A 21272-nucleotide genomic window follows, 5' to 3' on the forward strand; every position below is an offset into this window, starting at 1 on the left:
GGGAGGTCCTTGGTTCAAATCCCGTGGTTGACTGTGCGACGGCACCGTTGGGCTGTTGAGCAAAGCCCTTATCTGTGTCTGATAAGTAAAATAGTGTGCAACTGGGGGAAAAATATGCACGTTCTTCTGATAGAGCTATTTAAAATAAGCTGTGTACCATCGGTAGGTGGTGTGCTGACAGTTATGTCGTGTTTGTTAGTGCCATGCTGCCTCATCAGCATTGCTTCAAACAATCAGCAGTACTACATGCGTTGATCACATATGGATCTGGGTGCACTGTACTTCACAGAGCACTGAATGTTCTGCCAGCCTTCATGAATAGTCCCAGAAAGGGCGAAAGGTGGCAGATAGTGGAAGCCAAGCTTTAGAATGTCAGAGCCGTATCCATATGAAGTCACGTCTTGTGGCGGATTTTTGTGGTTGACGTTTTATTCGGTTTCGGTTATTTTAATTTTTTTTCCCTTTCGTTTTCATCTCAGCAAAGCCCTTGATCTCAGAAACTCCTCTGGTGCACACGGCTAAAAATGGGTGACCCTGCACTTTGAGCCCTAGCTTTCCTGTCACCAAGTCGGTATCATAGGAGAGAAGCAGTAGAGACAGACAAGCTAAAGAACTGCTGTGTAGGTTAACTTGTACAAATGACTAATGAAGTATGATTATTTAATCACTACAGTGATAAAATGTAGTGCTTTACCAGATACCAATTTACTTCAGTCCTCCCGCTTGCCATATGTTGTTAACCCACATGTCCTGACCACGTCCATCTTTCTCTCAGGTCTGCCTGCATTGCTTTTCCGGCGATTCCAGCAGCACTTTCCTCTGTATTGCGTGGCCCTCATGAATGCCCAGATGTCCCATAGCACATGCAGCCATGCCATAAGTGGTCCCTGCCAAATGACCGTACCCATCTACTCGAAAACAGGATGGCTTCCCAGCACCTGGGCTGGTGGCAGTGATGCCGCTCCCTAGAGCTCCAGCCATTTTCATTAGCTTTCCATTTGATGGTCGATTGTTGCTCAGGCGTGGCTCATGGGACAATTAGAAATAGCTCAACGAGATTTATTAGCCACCTGAAAGAATAATTAATTTGGCAAGTGTCCACCATGTCCCTGTCAAATAAGGTTTTTTAGACATTCACTTAAATCAAGTTAATGTTAGCGTAAATTTGTCATGTTGCTGGGACGTACCGTATTTCACACGCCATAATTCCTGTTTTCTTTCTCCGGTTTTATTTTATTTATTTATTACGCCAGGTGTGAAATCTGGATGGTCCTTTCTTCAAAAGAAGGCCTTCTGTCAGCAGTTTGTATTCTTATCATACTAGTGAATGCAGCTTAACCCTGCCTCCAAGAGATAAGTTAACGTTGTTTAAATGCCAATGATAACATATTTAAATAGACGGCATTATTCAGAGCTGAGATAAGACAATTCCGAGGAAAACTCAGCTCTCAAGGTGTGCAGCGGTCTGCCGAAAGACCATAAAGAGCAAGCACAACCATGCCATGTCTAGCATGTTCTGCTAATGCTAACTCGTTACGTTGCCTAGCCATAGAAAGAACACAATGGAGCCATAGCTGTGCTTCTTCTTTGTTTCCTTCCTTTGCCCCTCGTGCTCTGTGCTGTCAGCGGGAGAGCAAGGGCTGCTGGGAGAGCCAGGGTAACGTGCACAGTGGTCAGCGCTGACACTGCCGAAGTCTGCCAGTGACCTTTTATAAATATAAGCTCCCGTCTAACACCCACACAGTAGAAGCCTACGCTGAGAAGCCTGTGAATGTTAGTTCAAAGATGTTTGTGCCTTTCAGTTTATTTTATATACTTTATCCGTATTATATCTAGCATAAGAACATCTTATTGACCTGAATGTGAAGAAATGTCATCTAATGGAATGCATTGAGTCAACTATAAAATGTAGTCTGTTGATCATAAAATCTGAGTATCCATCCATTTTATATAACAGAATAAACGATGCTTTGGTGTGGCAATCCTATAGGCTATCCCAGAATGCATAGGGCCAAACGGATGTTTCTGGGGAAGGTTAAGGTCAGAGTACTAGCCCATCATTGACATGTAATCATTTGGTAAAAGTATGACATAAGCTTGACCTGGAGTGAAGCCCAGGAGATTGGCCTAGTCTGGATGGTGTTTACTGTTTGCTTGTTAGAGAACAAACCATGTATTCATTTGTTGCTTTATTTGCCTCCTGTTCTTCCCACAAGAGTGAAAAAAAACTAATTTCCAGTTCTTTTACATTACATTTATGTTTATTTTACTTAGCAGACACTTTTGTCCAAAGAGATGTTCAAGTGAGTCAAATAGCTCCTTACAAACATACTGCTGTCAAGGAGTCGACTAGGCAGAAGTGCAGCTAGGCTGAGCTTCAGATGAATGAGCAGGTACAGGTGTAAGCAGTATAGGAGCAGGAGATGCACAGTATCGTGCAACAAAGCAAGAATCTAACAAGACAGTTCAGTCATGAGAAGTGCATCATTAAGAACTTTTATTCTATTATTCCATCCTGGAAAATTCCTGCATCCTGTGGACCTGTTCGCCACCCTGAAGATTTTAATTTTTTCCCACACGTTATATGCACTATATGGGATGTCACGCCATTACAGGGGAATATTATTAAATGTAATAATAGAATATATTATAATTCTGCAGCAAAAAAAGTGCTTTATCCTATATAACCATAAAAAGGTTTTGCAGTTCATGTTTGACATTGTAACATGAATACCTCCATAAATATACTGGTAAGGCTGTCTTGGAACATGACAACAGACTGATATGTCAGATGTCAGTATTTCATTACGAAAACCGATTATCCTGCACAGTCATTCGTCAGACATTCAATTATCATTCAATTACTCCTGCCTACAACTAATCCAATGGCACTGGGAAAGCCAGCTGAACCTGAAGACCAAATGAATGTAATAATTATACCAGAGGTGGGAAAATCTGTAATGAATTTTCTGCTTTTTAGATGGTTATGTGGGAGGAAAGTTGAAGTGTTGGTTATGGAGAATTTTTAAATGTGGTGATATTTTAATTAGAATCCATAGGTAAGGTAAATTCAAGCAGACTGCAGATTGCTTGTAAGGAAAGCGTTAATTCATCATGCTGTTTACGGATAATAACATTATACCAATGGCAATCACAAGTAACAAGGCAGCAGCCAAAATAAACATCCTTTTCTTTTTAATTTTATTGAAATTATGCTTTTTATGAGTATTTCCTAATCTGGTCCTCGGGGCACCACCAGACAGTCCACGTTTCTGCTCCCTTCCAGCTCCCGGTAAGAAAAACATGGACTGTCTGTGTGCCCCAAGGAGCGGGTTGGGAAACACTGCTTTAAATGATCTGTACACGTCGCTCATCGTCGGCCTGCCGTTTACTGCATGGTTACTGCTGAAGATGCACGGCTGGCTGGTCTCCTTGGTCTTGGATGGAGCTGGGAGGGAAGGCAGCGCTTCACCCCACACCGTGCGACAGGGCTCAGCACACTTGTTTGCAAGTAAACTGAATACATAACAGAAGGCCCGCAGGTAGTTCTTCCATGCATGTGGCATTTATACATAATGCAGGGGTACATAGTTTGACTTTTGAGTAAAAAGAGTCTCCGGAGAGGCCTATAAACGGTTACCGTTCTTGTCAGGGCTAAACGGCGGAATGGTACATTCCTTATTGTGACTCAGGAGGTTTGCACAGCTCCCGCTTTCTTCCCTGTCAAAGGGCTCGAGGCCAACTTAACATACGTGCTGGCGGTGGGTTCTGTCAGCCAGTGGCACGGGTACTGCCCAGCGCACTGGAGCCCGGCGACTCTCGATAGGAGCGGGCCAGCAAGAAGGTCTGGGGGCCTGCGTTGCAGAGGGCTTGGCAGTGGGAGATCCACTTTTTGCACACACAGGCAAGGAGATGCCCATAGACAGAACCGCTGACCATGAATGGTGAAGGAACTCCAAATCAAACCATCTGTCGTAAAGCGAGCGACGTGAACTTTCAGAATCGGAAATACATGCCTTCGTCAAAGACGTTAATGATATATTTGCCCTTTCACTTTATAAATGCCGTTTGAGTGTCATATCTGACAGTTGATTAAAACTATAATTTTTGTGTTTGGAAATTAGTAAAATAATAGAAAAACAGCTCAAACCTGCTCAGGATAAGCATTTAGTAGATGAAAGGATTGACAAAATAAGCATGTGTTGTTAATTTCTGAATATTACTTAAAGCTAATGGTGTTTTTATATATCTGTTAGTGTTAGTGTATATATCTGCGCACAGCTTCGTGGCGACATTGTTGCTCATGTCTGGTTGGATGTTTCTCAGCGTTTCTTAACCCACGGGTAAGGTGATGAGAGTTTGAGACAATGGCGGACATTTTCACCGTCAGCTGCATCAGACCTTATTCACACGGATGACTTGGTTCCTGCTCCTCACATCAACCCATGAAGGGCCAGTGACTTATAAACAAGCGCAGAAATGTTCACAAAATGTAAACGACCAAGATGCCAGTAACTCACACATGATGTTGAAGGTTACGCAACTGGAAGGGAAACAACATTGTTTTGTCACTTCCCACTGATAACAAACATCTGTATGAGGATTTGCCCAATTTGGGAAGGTATATGATCTGGCACCAAAGACAATTGCAATGATCTGTCCTCAGTATAATTTAGATGTAGATAAGATGGTATGGGCGAGAGCTAAGAAGACAAACAAAAACATAAAGCAAGTTGCTCAGATTATCTGTCTGATAACGACACACGTGTGAATAGAATGGTTGTGTTAAAAATGAAATATTGACTTTTCAGGCTACAATGACAGCATGGCTGGGTATTGACACAATAACCAAAATCTTTCAGTGAGCAGTGTAAATATAGTATAAATGCATAGATGACCATCTAACAAACAGTGATCAAAGAAAATAAATTCTCTTGTTTCAATAAAGCAGAACCTGTATTTTTACAGTACTTTGACTTTAATATTTTTTATATAATTCCAAAAGATTTTGAGTAATTTATCAAGCCATTTTTCAGTGTTAGACTGAAACTATCAGTATTGTAAGCAGCCCACATTGATTTGTTGATTCCATTGGCTCTCATTTGTGACTGGCACAGCGAGGTATAGTTACAGCTGACTTATTCTGACACAACGATGACCTTGATTTGTGTAAACCATCGTGTTATTTTTAGAAACAGATGCATCCATTATGCTGCGAACCAGCCAATTTGAAATTTACTAAAAAACTGTCAGGTAGTTTTAAATTATTGCCCAAACTTTTATTTTGGCTTTGCCAGCCATTTAGAAAATGCAATACAGGAACATTTTTATTTCGGATGCTATTTGTATTCCGGTAGAGGAATACATTTCCAGAAATGAACATATTTTCCTCGTAATAAAAAACCAATTTGCGCTAAGTTGGATAAATCAGCTGGAGGTTATGTTATGCACCACATGAGAAGCAGAGAGAGTTTATGTGTGTTTGTGTACAGATGGCCTTCCTGTATTTAGCAGTATGGAGGGATGGTGTGTTTCTTGATCTAGATGAAGGTCTGGACACTACATCTGGCACTCTCTGGGCAATAGAAGGAGCAGCAGGCGATCAGGGTGGGCAGCTTTGCCTCTGGTTCTTTGGATTTACACAGGCCTGGTCAAGTTCCTTAAGAAACAGCACACCACTGCTGGTGTGCTTCAGTCCGAGGGACAAACACGGACACAATGGCAGTGTTGTAGAAAACCACCAGAGGGGCGATTATACACTGGCTGTTCATTGCTGTCATCTTATCGAGGCTGCCGACCCTCCCGTTGCAAGAGCAGATCATTATGATTTGCTGCTTCTTATCTTGCGTGGTGCCAGGAGATGTTCTTTTTTGCTCATTGTGTTCATATCTAGGGCTTTTCTTGGAACAGTGTGACACGACAGTTATACTTTTGGGGGAAGTATATTTTCTGGAATTCGCAGATGTTCCCTGCATTTTCAGAACATTATAATCGATCCTTGGCATGTTTCTTCTTCAATGCTCCTATCAGGGACACCGGCAGTTTCCTGACTCCACCCCCAAATAAATGGACACTGATTCGTTTAAATAGTGTGTTCCCATTCATTATCTTAACAATCAGACCCCCTTAGTACAAACCTTAGCCCCCAACCCCTTCATAATCTATGGTGAGGCTGGTATGGCTAGCTACCTACAATAATTTATGGCCCAAGTCGAGCTCAGCAGGTCATGAAGAAGCTGTCTCACATCGTGACCTAGCAGCCTCTCACTCTTATCCAGCTTCTCCTCCACGCGCTGATCTTTCACGGTCATTCTTCCGCATGGTTTCATGCATAGACTTGTGTATTTCATGCTCAGGTTCATTTCCCATCTCCTGCTGGCCAGATTTAGCCTTTTTAGCTTGTCCGCCATGTATCGCCCGAAGGAGTGTCGTCCTTCTGGATGGAGCAAGACGTCCGTTCGCTGTGACATGAAAGCCAGGATGAGACGGGGTCCACCCGTTTATCCTGCACATCCTGACTCTGATTCCAGTCGGCTTGGCTTTTTTTCCCCCACATCCCCACATCATTCCCCACACTGTGGTTATCAGAATGAATCAGCCTAGAGATGATGTGAAACAGTCCGGGAGACTTAGTTGCTGAAGGAAAAAAAGAAGCCTTTTCTATTCTGAGTCTCCCGTGGAGTAGAAAATGCACATCCTTCTGGTTTTGTGGAGTCCAGCTAATCACAAAGCTGTGTGGGCATGTACATCGATCAGGTCAAGTGGCTTTCGGCTGTCTGCAGACGCAGGCCTGCTCTCCCTCTTGGTCCCACTATTTCCCGCTCTGTTGTTTCAAGTATAAACACTTCATGACTTGTTTAAAGAGCTGCACATCTCGGAGGACCCGGCTCCATTTTGTTGACCCTGCAATCTGAGGAGCCGTTTGATTCCGCAGACTGTTCTGCTTTGTCAGTTGGAGGCTCTCCCATATTCCATCTCTGGGTAGCCTGCTGGAAGCGACTTCTCTGAATTACCATCATAAGAAAGTGGGTTGTTAGGATCCTCCGCTTCACCGTTGTCTCCTGTCCTTCAAACCTCCCCTGTGTCAAGCTAAAAGCGAAAAATGGGCTAAGCTGGCTTTCGACAGGAGGGTTAAAAAAGAAAGTCTGATTCCTAATGAAGCAGATACTGGTCATGTTAGGGTTAAGAGCGTGGAATAAACGTATTTCAAGCTCTGCAGGTTCATACCCCAGGAGGGTTATTGCAGCATTTTTTTTGACAGTAAAATGCATTGGCAGAATAGTTTGCCCTCACATTTTGAAGAAATAAGAGATTGAAGGCAATGTAATGAAAAATGAATTATTTTGAAGGAGGGTTATTCATCTTTGGTAATGCAAGACTCCAGATTTCACCATCTAGCTATTTAGTTCATCAAACTAATGACTCTATTATCTGGCTTCATTATGTTCATTAAAACAGTAGAACTTTACAGGTGTATAGCTATTTCCATTTTTTGTGTTTTATTGATATTACTAAGTTGTACTAATCCAATTATACCAGCCATACTGAGCCGTGTGTGTGTGGGTTATGTATACTTTAGGTTATGGGACAAAATGTCCTCGCAATGTGATAAAAACCTGTTATTTTGATGTTGTGGGGACCACCTTTTCGTGACTGCAGTCAAAAAACTAAACACGTCAAAAGTCTTGTATTTTGTTTGTTTACTTATGGTTAACGTTAGGGCTGCATTATTGTTGTCATTGTTGAGATTAGGGTTTTCCCCAAAGAAATGAATGGAAAGTCTCCACAAAGATATGAATACAATTGTGTGTGTGTGTGCTATTTTCCCACTAAGATGAATCTTTAGGGCTATGTTATATTACTCCTAAGGCAGAAGACAGAAGAATAAACTAAAAAATATGATGATTAAATTATGTCCCGCGCTGTAATTCAGCTCTACAGGTAAACCCCCAACCCAACCTGCCGTCCATCTGGCTCTCTAGACATCCACAACTGGCTCATCCACAACTGGTTCATCTACGCTAAAAGCTGTACGAATCTGTAGTGCACTACCCGCCTGGGGTACCCAGAAATCTCGTAGGTGACATCCTCATCCATTGTAAGTAAAGGCAAGACTCTTAGGCGTTGCGTTATGTGTAAGGATGCTCCGGGTTAGTGGTTCGGACAAAAGTCTCAGTGTTTTTGTCATTTTTATTTTCAGTCTTATAAAAACAGAAGGAAGCCACTCTATCTGAGGTTATTTTGTGTCACCTCTGACGTCTTCATTGCCTTAGATGGAGGTAAAACGAGCCCCGATCTATGAACCACACACTCCATATTTTGAAGAAGCTCTTGGGTTCTGTATTCTCATAGCAAGATGGTCGCAGTCATCATTGGAACGGTAAGGGTGGGCAAACATACTCTTTCATCCATCTTCATCCAGCAGTATGCAGTAGAACTGAGTTCTTTGGCCCTAGCCAAGGAGATCCACTCTAGGTGACATACTGTTTGAGGTGATGGGATAAAATTAGAACGGAAAACACTACATGTGTGAATAACTTTTGTCTCGAGTTTTATAACAGCACATTTTCAAGGTACAAAAGCAATGCCAAAATTTTAGTCTGTCCTTAAAGTGAAGGTGCCTCCGTGAGGTCAAAATGTAGCCCTTCTAGACCTGTCCTAGTGAAAGCTCTAGGGATGGTGGTGGGAAGTACTGGTGCGGGGCCTGGTTTGGAGGGTAGCACCGCAGACAGACGGTCTTCAAGTTCCGGCGGAGGAGTCTCATATTCTCTTGCCACCGTCTCAGCCTACCTGGTGATGAAACCTAGGACATTCTCTGATGAAACTTGTGCCTTAGGGAAATGATGACAACACAGGCATATAATAAAGTGCTTCCTGTAGATTTTCTTCCATTTGTTTGTTGATTTACAGTATGTTTTTACTCAGTGTCACGCATCATCAACAGACAGAAAAATTGCAAAGTGTTCAGGAAAACTTTACTTCTGATGTTTTCAAGCATTTTGAGGTATACCCAGAGTTTCAAAGTAGTACCATTGATGATGATGATGATGTTGATGATGATGATTATTATTATTATTATTATTATTATTCCTGTCATTATCATTACATGGCTTCTGTTTGGTGGAGGGTTTTAGTGTATTGCAGCATTTACTATGAATTTGACTCTCACTAAAACAAAGCACATCTTTCCAGTGGCTTGTCGCTCAGGCTTGGTTGGCTGGGCCTGCGTTGTTGTTCTCAGAGCACAGACTCAAGAGCGCTGTGTCTGCCATGATCTGTCAGCAAAATGCTGACTGGTGACTCTGGCCCTGAGGATGACACTAAAGGTTCAGGCCGCAGTGCATCTGTATCACAGCACGGACATCCTGAGCTGGCCAATAATCCCCAGCCTGACTTTCGAACAGAAGCCGTGTATGAGATTCCTGTAATAACACGCCTCCTTTTGTCCATTTTAGCTCGCCCGTTACATGGCTTGCATTTCGTTTCAATGCTGAAATATGTTTATTATTGTTATTATTGTTACTGATATAATTTGCATTTATTCATATGCTTGAAGATGATTTCTTTTTCTGCAGAGCATTTATTTAAAACCTGTTTCACCTGATTTCATGTTTTTGTTTTCCCTTAACTAGTGAAAAGATCCGTAGATTTTAAATCTAGAGGAGTAAAATTATTCCCAGGCAAAGACAACAGCAACAAGTTTTCTATCTGTGAGTCTACCCTTTGTTACTTTTTATGGTAAACCTGTGATTTTCTGTGCTGTATGTGTTGTCTGTGTGCTTCATTCCGCCCTGCTTCTTTTAATCTTTGCTTCTTTTGTGCATATTAACCTTTCGACGCTGCCTGCATGACTGGTTCCTGCCACTGCCAGACAAATCGCTGCGTTAAATTAAACACCCTGCCTCGCTTTATTTTGATGTCTTTAGAGTTAGCAGATTAGTGTGGAAGCATTTGGATGTTGTTGTTTTTTTAAACCTTGTATGATGTTCTTTATTTTTTTTTTCAAAATTAGCAGTTCATAAATAAGATGTTTTTAAGCTGCTAAAACTAATTTCCATGCAGACCATTACAAACTGCTATGTACGATTTAAACAATTTCATGTTTTAATTTCTGTAATTTAAACTTAAATTTATTTTAAATTTGGAACAGCATTTTTTAGAATAAATAGCATTACACAATACTCCACACAGCTTAAGGTTATTCTCTGACTTGATGTAGAGCAAGAAAATGTTTTTTATTTAACTTTCTTTCATTTTAAATTTAAGTTCAAGTCATATTACACCATATTAAAGTGATGTCTTTGGCTTAAGGCTTTCTTGATAGTTAAGTTGTTGTTGTTTGTTCTCAAGGTTAAATAAAGTTCGGAGATTCAGGCATTTTTTTGTCTGTGAACCCCACATCAGCATGTGTTTGTTGCAGGGGAGTAGTTAAAGATGAATGGATAGGGGGCCCAAGGGGGGTGTGTGTGGGGGGGAGTCAGGAAAACTATTCCTTATAATAAATACACATTTATTCGGTTGGCTAAAAAAATTTTAGGGTGGTGAACGATCCCCTAAAAAAACAACATTCCTGGTTTGTAGAGTCACAAACTCAGCCTCTACTATTAAGTCAGCAAGGCTGAAATGTACAGTACAGCTGGTTCTACATGCCCTCTTCGTTTATCAATGCGTTCAAAAGGGTTTATACAAAAATTTCACATACGCAGCTACAGGGTCAATTATAGGCTTGAAAGAAAGACGTAATATCTCCATGAACAGTGTGTCTTTGGGATTCCTCAGCCCCTGAAGAGGTTGGCAGTAAAGCAGGACACAAATCAGCATTGGATACTGTGTAACCCTGAAGTGTAACAATGTTACACTGTTTCTGATAAAACCCACAGTAACAGCCTGTTAATCCCATTGATGGACCCTATCTTTCATTGCTTGGGTCTATGTACGGCAAACAATTATCCACTCCAGGTTAATTGAGTATGAAATACTGCTGCCAATGGCACAGTAAGATCATTACCTCCTAATTGTAACGGCTCCATAATTGATACCGACTTAAACTAATGAAAAAGAAGTAGATGTCGTACCTAGCATGTTTCATTTCTGCGGGCAGTTTTTTTTCATAATACATATAAAATCCATTTCTGCTTATTGTAGTTGGTAGAATGTTCAATATTGATGACATGCAAACTGCAAACATCAGTAAAAATGGTGACAGCTTCTTTGGCGAATACAGTGTCATACTTGTATTATTATTACTGTTATTATTATTATTCTGCTTGCATAAGAGTTGCGTGACGGTTTGCATGGGACGCTTTGCATGGACGTCCAGATGCGCCCTGCTCTTTGTACTCTCTTTGATCTTCATTTGCATGCTTCTGCATGTTTACTCGCATGTTGATAATTATCTGCTGCTCTGCTGGTGCACCCTCGACCCGCAGCATAGCTCTCATGAGTCAAGCTTTACGTAAAAGCATGAGCAACCAGCAGCTTCAATGGCAGGATTTAATACGATTCATTGGATGTCTTATGAAATTTACATTGCAGGTCATACAAAGCCACCTTATCTATCATTATGTCCATTAATTATGTCTAGAATGTGAATATATATAGCACTATAATGTTAATCTATTGATAAGGTAATTTGTGTTGACTGACATTTTTCAAAGCTCAATGCTAGCAAATGTGACAAACATAAAACTCAGATTAATATAGATAACTCCGTGTGTGTAGCACCCAGAGAAGGTCCTCATTTCACTAGAATGGCTAGTAAATGATTTAGGGAAACATTCATGCAACACTGGATTTTGCTTATCCCGAGCTAGCTTGCTGTATTAAATCAAAAGGTTATATAAACTGCACATTTAGTAGTGTTAAGTCCGGTTTTTGTGTAGCTATAATTTTGGATAAATGTGTCCATTAAATTCAAAGATGAAATGAACACTTTACAAAAAGTATAAATTCCTTTGTGTAATTAATTATACATTTTGAATGTATTATTTTATAATCACAGGTTTTAGACATATGAGGTTGAAAGAGATTAATTCTTCTAGAATTCATTCAGAAAATTCCCTCAGTTCACTAAGATGCAGTTCCCAGAATCCTTTGTGCTAACTATTGACCATTTTAATAATTTCCTCCTGACGACTGCTCTAAGGAAGGGAAAAGACTGTGTGAAAGACCTGTAAAGGAAGTGCCTGCAACAGAAAAAAATCTTCCAAAATAAGACTAAAATACTTCTAAGAGTACATTGACTATTCCTGTTCAGTAGCCAGAGGTGGATTGTTCAGGTCCAGAAAGTAAAAATTCAGGAGTCACAGTCACAGAGTACTCAACTGGTTGGATGAAACAAAAACTTGATCTAGATTTTCACTTTCTGGACCTGAACTATCCAGCTCTGCCAGCAACAATCACTTTAGTGGTTACTTAAGCAAACTTAAATCTTTGTATTATATTTTACAAATGTGGATTGAATGCCCATCTTCAGAATAGGCAGGTGGATCCTAAATTGTAAAGAAAAGTGTCAAGAAACTACTTTTTTTCATAATACCAAAGAAACCTGACATAGCCCTCGGGCCACAGGAACATTCCCGTACTAGTCGTGAAGGGATTGTCCTGACCTTCTCATTGCTGACCTGTAAGTGTGGCCTTTCTGAGTAACAGAAGTCGAATCTGAAGGCCAGCGACCCCGCTTTGCAGAGGACACTGTGAAGCTTCCAGGCTGAATCTGCAGCTTACCGCCAAATGCATGCTCGAGTCGCATCAGAAATTACAGAAGCCATCTGGTGGCCCGTTGTCATGTGACTTTCAGCTGCCGTCTTCTGACAGAACCCTGAAGGTGCCAGTGTTCTCACGGACCGGGGTACGATGGTCAGCTCTTTGAGTGTCTAGCTTTATTGGACCTGGTGTGCTATATCTCATTTTAGTGCCTTTGTTTTATAGGTTGACCATACATTATTATGGATATATTAAAACCATTTAGAAATTTATGTCCTTTATTCGTGACAGAAGTTCATTTATGGTACTGTAACTCAGTGCTAACAATGCACGTGTTTTCTTGCGCTTTTTTGGTTAAAACAGAATCGACCCACACAGAAAGCCGTTTATGATAATGCGGCTGTTCTGTGGCTGAGGCTTTATCTAGTATTTACTGGCTTTGGGTTAACGGCTTTACTCTTCTGAAGCTGAAACTTGTTAACCTCCTGGTAATAATCCCAGCCTTCATTTCCGCTCCCCGCTTGTCCTACAGTAAAATGCTCACCCATTTTATCTCATAACACAGTGAGTACAAACAGTAAAAGTAAATACAGCTAAAATTAATGTCCCATGGAAGTGAGAGCGTGGCAGAATCGGGAGCGTGTGGCGACCGGGGGGGACGCTAAGCGGTAGAGTGCTTTAGAGAGGCTTCGTGCTGTCTGCCTTTCATTTCTCAAATCACAGCCCCTTTTTATCTTTTTTTTCCCTCAAAAAATAGGGGGTGGGGTGGTAAAAAAAGGTCTCTTCAAAAGCATTTAAGACCCAATTATCTTTTCCTTTTGCACTTTCGAGCAATCGGACAGTGGTTTAGTAGGTAAAAAAGAAAAAAGAATGTAAAGGGCAGATTTATTTCTTCTATTTTTCTAGCAGAATGCTTTCCACTATTTCCCATCCGCACTCAGAATTAACATGTATTATTTCATCCATCCATCATCTAACTGCTTCTCCTGGTTGGGGGGGACATGGGGGCGGGCAGCACAGGATGGGATGCCAGTCTTTCACAAAGCACATACTGACACAGACATACGCAGGTAATTTGAAAGCACCAGTTAGCATGTCTTTGGACTGCGGGAGGAAATATCCATAATATAGAGAGAACATGCAACTCACATACTCACAGCGCGGGGTAGAAAGCAAACCCCCAGCCCTGGAGGTATGAGCCACTATGCCTCCACATATTTATCAGTGTTTTTGAAGAATTTCCATTCTTCTAACCATTAAGCTCTCCGCATGATATGCCCATAACAAACCACATTACATAAGACAGGTGATACACCATATACTGTAGATTATTGTTTCCCAATCTGGTCCTCTGGGACCCACAGACAGTTCATGTTTTTGTTCCCTCACACAGTCCATGTTTTTGCTCCCTCCCAGCTCCCTCACAGACAGTCCATATTCTTGCTCCCTCGCAGACAGTCAATGTTTTTGCTCCCTCCCAACTCCCTTACAGACAGTCCATATTTTTGTTCTCTCCCTGCTCCCTCACAGACAGTTCATGTTTTTGCTTCCTCCCAGCTCCCTCACACAGTCCATGTTTTTGCTCCCTCCCAGCTCCCTCACAGTCAATGTTTTTGCTCCCTTCCAGCTCTCTCACAGACAGTCCATGTTTTTTCTCCCTCCCAGCTCCCTCACAGACAGTACATGTTTTTGCCCCCATCTCAGACAGTCCATGTTTTGCTCCCTCCAGGCTCCCTCACAGACAGCCCATGTTTTTGATCTCTCCCAGCTGCCTCACAGTCAGTCCATGTTTTTGCTTCCTCCCAGCTCCCTCTCAGACAGTCCATATTTTAGTCCACAAAAACATGGACTGTCTGTGGGTCCCTGTGGACTGGATTGGGAAACAGTGCTGTAGATTGTCAACAGGCAGGCAGGCTCAGCTTAAAAATGAAATCCCCAGCATAACGTGAGTTCTGATCACATTCTATACTCATTCTTTGATGGCAGTGGACATATCGTACTGTTAGAATGTATAAATTGCATAGACAAACTATCATGACATTGCTGAAGCCTGCCTGCTCAGTCCCATTGTGATGCTGAACATGACACCAGTAACTCCCAGCTGGTATTTATACGAAGGCCGTTTCTCAGCATGGCCGGCTACCCATATCAGGCCCACACAGGTGTCCAGGATTTCATTAAATCCATGTGCGCTGGACCTGTGTTACCCAGGCTGCCTTAGCTCCTGAGAACAAACAGATTATTGCTTTAATCGTTCATCACCAGGACTCGTTATAGAAATGTCTTTGACTCCTACGTGGCTGTGAACACAAAGACCGGAGATGTCAGCCTAATGGTTTTACAAGCATTCTGTTGATCTGCCAGTGCTCGAAGGACAGGTTAGCTTTTCCATGGAGCCAAGGTTCCTTGTGTTTGTTGTGAGAACATCTTAGAAGAAAGCCTTTTTAAAAAAAAAACAAGCGTAGGTTCCCGGTACACTATGGGGGTGACCCCAGCTGACATAAAAACCCTGTAATGTTTACCTGTAATGGGGGCCATTTTAATTAGACAAAACAAAACAAAAACCATGAACTACCACTGATTGACCATGAACAGATAAACAGTATTTTTTCCAATCAGCTTCAGATTAAAGAACTGAAAGGACAAAAAATCAGTGTCAAAGAATCATGCGTATGCTGCTTATCCAGTGACAACCATTTAGAACTGTAACAATCAAAAACTTTGTCATTATCCTTGGAAATTCCTTATTGCTTGTTCAGCTGAGTGCCAGACTTATCTCTCATTTGTCAGGGGAAATCTGTACAAGATTAAAAACAAAGTCTCTGACAATCCGCTTTTTGTCTGATGTAAACTGTAATGCATTTAACAAGTTTCTTTTTTTCTTTTGAATTTGATTCAGATTCAATTCTATGCTTCCAGTCTGGAATTGTTTCTTCCTATTCTAATATTTACAGAAGATGCTGAAATGTGCTATGTGCACATTAAGAACTGAACAACAAAGGATACGACTAATGGAACAGAGGAACTAAGGTCCGGAATGAACAGGATGTGACATTTGTTTCTTTTAGATGCATAGAAATTGCATTCTGGGACATTTGTGCAGGTCATTAACTCATCTGACCACTGGTTGCTAATTAGTCGTGTAACCTACTCCTGAGCCAACACCTTTTAATGACACGAACACTGTATCCAGACCGTACTATAACAGTGCAAGAAACCTGACATTGAATTGAAACCAACCAGTTTTGGTTGCAGATTTTGAATTTCTTTGGATGTTAGATATCTGCGCAGTGCAAAAAGGCACAAATCAGAAGAGTATAATAATCTCTGGCATGTTTGAGCTGTGAAGTGAAATTCTAGCATTCTGCATGGACAGCAGGGATCTCCAGAGCTCCCCCGAATCGACAGAGAAAATGCAACATTGATCTCGCTTCTCAAAAAAAAAACCAACTGTATTTTTTTCATTAATGAAAACAAACCCTTACACTTGAGACAGAAGCTAAAGTGGTCAAGGAAATCTATATGGTATATTTAGGTAGAGGTACTGTACAAAAGGTTGCTTCGTGATATTTCAACTTCACATAAGTGAAAGATTTTATTTTTCAAGCAAATTACAGTTGACTATACAGTACTTTTGTACTGTGACATTCCAGGCGTTACAGAGATGGAAGACACAGACGGCTTTAAGCAGCAATGTACAATCCGACTGAGGGGATGTACCATTGTCATTGTCATAAAGTATGATTAGAACAAAATGGGAGTAAGGGTGGGTGTGAGCATTAGTAACAAACTAATTAACCTGCATATGCCAAGGTAATATTTCTGGACAACGTTACTTTGAGTTCAAACTTAGAAATAGTGCTTAACTTGTATCATTTAAGGCTATAGGTCGATAGCTTGTTTTTGTACAGATATTTTTGTTAATTAAACTGCACAAGCAGACTGATTAATGGCCTATAATGATTCCATGTACTGAATTTTTTATTATAAGAGATGTTAGTCAAAGTGGCCAATCAGCGGCTTCATTCTGTATTTTTTGTTCTTGAATGGCTCTACAGAATACATTGTATCTTTGGGGTATCTTTGTAGTAATTCGCCTTATTCTTGTGTGACTAAGGAGCTAAAGCAGTCACACGGTACAATGTTATTTCTTTTACATATAATTTTTAATTAATTGTGATATTTAATTAGCCTAATTTTTCCCCATGATCTGCTTGATGAACAGGGGAGCTCATTTACACCATGAAATACTGACAGGGGTTCATTTCTGGTAGCTACTCGAGTTTCAGCAGCATCCCTTTGGCTAGGCATAGCCAGGCCATTTATGGCAGCGCTAATGACAGTAGTAACACTGCGAGGGTGGTCTCACAGACATACAGCGGGACCACATTGAGATTTCATACAAGCTTTCTTGGTGACATTGTAATATAAACTAAGGCAAATGGAATGTCAAATAGGCCTTGAGATTTAGTGGCGCAGGAATATTCTGGATGTGGGTGGATGAAAAAGACTGTGATTAACGTGTTTCATGACAAACACAAAGGATGCCCCTTCCCCTATTTAAACAGCTGAAGCTTTTAGACATATGTATTTGTGATCCTTTGTGCAGGTTATATATCTATGATGATAGGTTCTGCTGCATGCAACTTTTGATACAAGTTCCTTTTTGCTTTTTTCATATATATGGCATATGAATCAAATAATGTCTCATCTTTCTGCCATCTGTGAGTGGGGGGGGGGCCTTTGCCTCTATGTCCTTCTTTGCTCCGTCTTTAAAATGTATGTATCTGTACCTCGACTGTCTCCGGCAATAAGCATTTCCAGGCCATCAGTGCCAGCATTCCAGGATCAAACAAGGTGCTCTGAATTCGTTACGGAGGTTCCTATGCATGACTGCTGTGGAGCTCTGTCTGCAACATGCCCGCGGTCGCCTCTTCCTGGGTGCTCTTAGGGCTGGTACAGTATAACACGTCCATCAAGATTTTTCACCTGTGAAATATAACATTATCATTAAAACAAGCCCTTTTGCGGAAGCACTTGAATGTCAGACTTTACTCTTCGGAATAGTGTTTTTCTACTGTTTGTTTTGTGACATCCATCTGCCCATCCATCCATCCATCCATCCCTCCATCCATCCATACTTCTATCTATCTATCTATCTATCTATCTATCTATCTATCTATCTATCTATTTGTCAGCCATTAGGTCTGTCCAGCATTGTAAGCCAGCACCCCAGGGAAATACCAGCACTCTTCAGTCCTCAAACAATGTTTGTGTCAGGCTGAAAGCCTTAATCAGCTTGTCTGGTCTTCAGCCTGTGCTTCAGTGATGTTTAACTATAACCTGATAGCCTTTTAAAGTCATTACAGTCTTTTTTATATTATACTTTATTCTAGACAGTTTTATTTTCTCTTTCAGTGCACCTTAGAAAGTCTATCAGAATATTGATTCGTTTTGCCTCTTTATGGAAAACTACCAGTGTGGAGAAAAATCAGTGCATTCTGAATATCGATACCTGATGCTCTGAAAATGTTTTTGGAAATGACGGTCTAATGGAGAGAAGTACAGTCTAGGTTGATTTCTGTCCTCTAGTGGTTAGGGTTACTCAATGCAGTTAAAATTTGAAGAGTATATCCTCCAAATTGCCCTTGTGCTAGATGACTCTGTTAGAGACATGATAATGTCCTTGCTATTGTTAAACCTAGACATATGGCAATATTTCATGTCTTATATTTATGTTTTCCAGAACCTAGCATAAGAACACATGCTGCCACGGCATTTATTGGTCTGTCTTTTTGTAAGTTGTTATATAAGACCATTCTAGGTGGGAAGTGTATGTGGGTGCAAGAGCCTAATTAGCAAATATCACTAGCCTGTCACATACATACACTATCTCTTGGTGTTTGTTACTTACAAAAATGTCAAGCAACCCCAGAAAGAATGTGTTTGTCTCTTTGTTTGTTTGCTGGTCGGTTGGTTGATTAGTTGGTTATCAGTATTAGTCTTTTCCATTTCTCGCTCCTGCCGTGTGCCTGTTCGATCTCAGAAATGACATCCTACTGCATCCCCTGAATGCCACCAAGTGGACAAACACAAGCGGACATATTAAACAACACGGGCATGAAATATTCAAGAGTACCTTGGGAACGGCAGGCAGGAAACACGGTGCCCATTTGTGCATCATGCTTTGGAGAGGGCCTAGTACTTACAGCATGGTGCTCGATGCGCAGAACAGTTATGGATGCTCTGTGACTGTAATCGTAGTGTAATTGTCTGATGGTGCTATTTGTAATTTTGATGAAATTGCAGTCAGTCTTCATGGGTTATTCCACATAGAGACGGTGTAGGCAAGTTCCAAGGGCAGGTACTGACAGCTTTTCATGTGCATCAGAATGACAGAGGGATGCCAGTCACTTTAAAAACACATCACTTTTTGCCTTTGTTCCAGGGAAGGAACATCTATGTTTATTCTGATTTAGCATTTGTTTGCCACATCTGTCTTTGTGCGGTGAGCTTCTGCAAAGAAATTACCTCCTTGCAACCCTCATAAATGAAGTTCCCTCTGCATAATTCGCCTCCCAATCACGGAATTTCATTTGATCTGTGTTTTAAAGAATTCATAAATATAACACAAATATGAAGTGAAAAAGAAATGCATTCATTAAAAATAACTGTATATTAAGAACACTACTAAAATGATAGCTGGTAGATTGCTTTGAATTCAGTTTTTTTCTGCCATTCATCCAGTTTGATGCAGCTGAATGTATTTTTCACTGATGTTTTCTTGGTAATAGTTATGGGGTGGACAATGCCTGAACCACACTCTTTCACCCAAATATGTTTTTTCAAATTATATGTGATGGCTCTGCTATCTGATTTAAACCTGTTTTTGTTTCAAACAAGTTACTATTGTAACAGAATAAAACAATCCCCCAGGCAGCAAAGAGTGTTACCAAAAAATTTCCATTCAATAAAAAAAATAATTGATAATGTTTTTGGGTCAGTTTTGCTTTTTAATTTAAACTGACAGGATAGTTTAAATGCAACTTAAAGTCTCAATTATATACATGAGGATGTTAACAAAAAGAAGGGTCTGGAGCCTATCCTGGAAGCAATGGGCACGAGGCAGGGAACAACCCTGGATGGGGGGCCAGCCCATCACAGGGCACACTCACACACCATTCACTCACGCATGCACACCTAAGGGCAATTTAGCAACCCCAATTAGCCTCAGCATGTCTTTGGACTGTGGGGGGAAACCGGAGTACCTGGAGGAAACCCCACGATGACACAGGGAGGACTTGCAAACTCCACACACATGTAACCCAAGTGGAGACTCGAACCCAGGTCCCAGAGGTGTGAGGCAACAGTGCTAACCACTGCACCACCATGCCGCCCCCATGAGCAGAATATATATGGATATATATATGGATGTATTGAGTTTGGCAAGTAATGATTTAAAAGCATTGACGATAGATGTACTGTATTATAGGAAATGACCATCAAGCCCTGCAAAAGGCTTGGGGATTACAGAATTCTGTAAAACACTTTATGAAGCTAAGGAGCTTTACTTTCCTAATAGGGGAATAGGGCAAACTAGCTTTTAATTTAATCACTGGTAGCCTGGCAATTACAGCAACAGATTTGCAGCCTGATGACTGGTACGTCAAGTCCCAGAAAGGGCTGCTGTAATGTATTTCGTCCATATAGCTCTAGGAGCAGAGCGAGCGGTGTGGATGTAAAACTCTTACCCAATGCAAGAGTATTGATTGAGCAAGAAGGTCATTTGGGAACATATGCTGGTGTGTGTGGGGGTTGAAAGAGGAGGTTTGAGGCCAGAGGTCGAATATCACTGTCTTTCAAACATTGTTGAATCCGCTTACTTACTTGTGATCTAGCTAGTACCTTTTGTAACCATTTGAGTTTCCACCGAGGCTAATGCTGAAATTGCTGTCTCTGCGTTACACTTTGGCATTCTGTCCTTCATACGGACATGCAGTTTGCTCTCGTTGTGCATATCTTTGTTCCTCATAGTGTAATGTCCTCGGCATCAGTCTTCTCTGCATGGATATCAACAGAGCACACAGAATCAGCATTTGTGATGCTTCGAGTGTGCTACACATGGTCGGACGGTCCACACAATCATTAAAAAGTAATGGGCACCATCTGTGAGAAAGCATGTCATGCTTTTTTTTTGTTTTGTTTTGTTTTGGGTTTTTTTTCCCCCCAAGCATATCAGGGAATAACAATATTTTCTCAGATACATGAAATATGCTGTGAAATTTTCATGCACTCGCTGCAGTGACACTTCATTTGTTTTGAGGGAGGGCGGGATCGCGGTGGCATATAAAAGGGCACGCATGTGACACGGGTTGATCCATGTTTAGTGGGATACGCTGAGCCTTATTTTAAGCCTATAAGCCCCTAAGTGTCTAACCTTAACCCACCGTGTTTGATGTCCTGGAGAGCGTTCTAGCACGTCGCTTGGGAAATTGGAGATTTTCCCACTGAAATCCTTTTCCATTCACTCCATGTTTAGGAGACTACCCTACTGCAGGTTACCCATG

General features: G+C 41.2%; 1 protein-coding gene across 6 annotated transcripts in view; it reads left to right on the forward strand.

The window, feature by feature from the left end:
• csmd3b (CUB and Sushi multiple domains 3b) overlaps nucleotides 1-21272 on the forward strand; it is a 349538-nt gene that overhangs the window by 180110 nt on the left and 148156 nt on the right. For 5 of the 6 annotated variants that reach the window (XM_072705595.1, XM_072705594.1, XM_023811991.2 and 2 more), the window contains one exon: nucleotides 9633-9710. The exons of the other annotated variant lie outside the window; for it this stretch is intronic. In XM_072705595.1, coding sequence (XP_072561696.1) covers nucleotides 9633-9710 — 78 coding nt within the window. The remainder of the gene's footprint in view (nucleotides 1-9632; nucleotides 9711-21272) is intronic. 6 annotated transcript variants of the gene reach the window in all.

This window comes from Paramormyrops kingsleyae, chromosome 23 (assembly GCF_048594095.1).
Source record: "Paramormyrops kingsleyae isolate MSU_618 chromosome 23, PKINGS_0.4, whole genome shotgun sequence".
In the NCBI taxonomy this organism is placed as follows: Eukaryota; Metazoa; Chordata; class Actinopteri; order Osteoglossiformes; family Mormyridae; genus Paramormyrops; species Paramormyrops kingsleyae.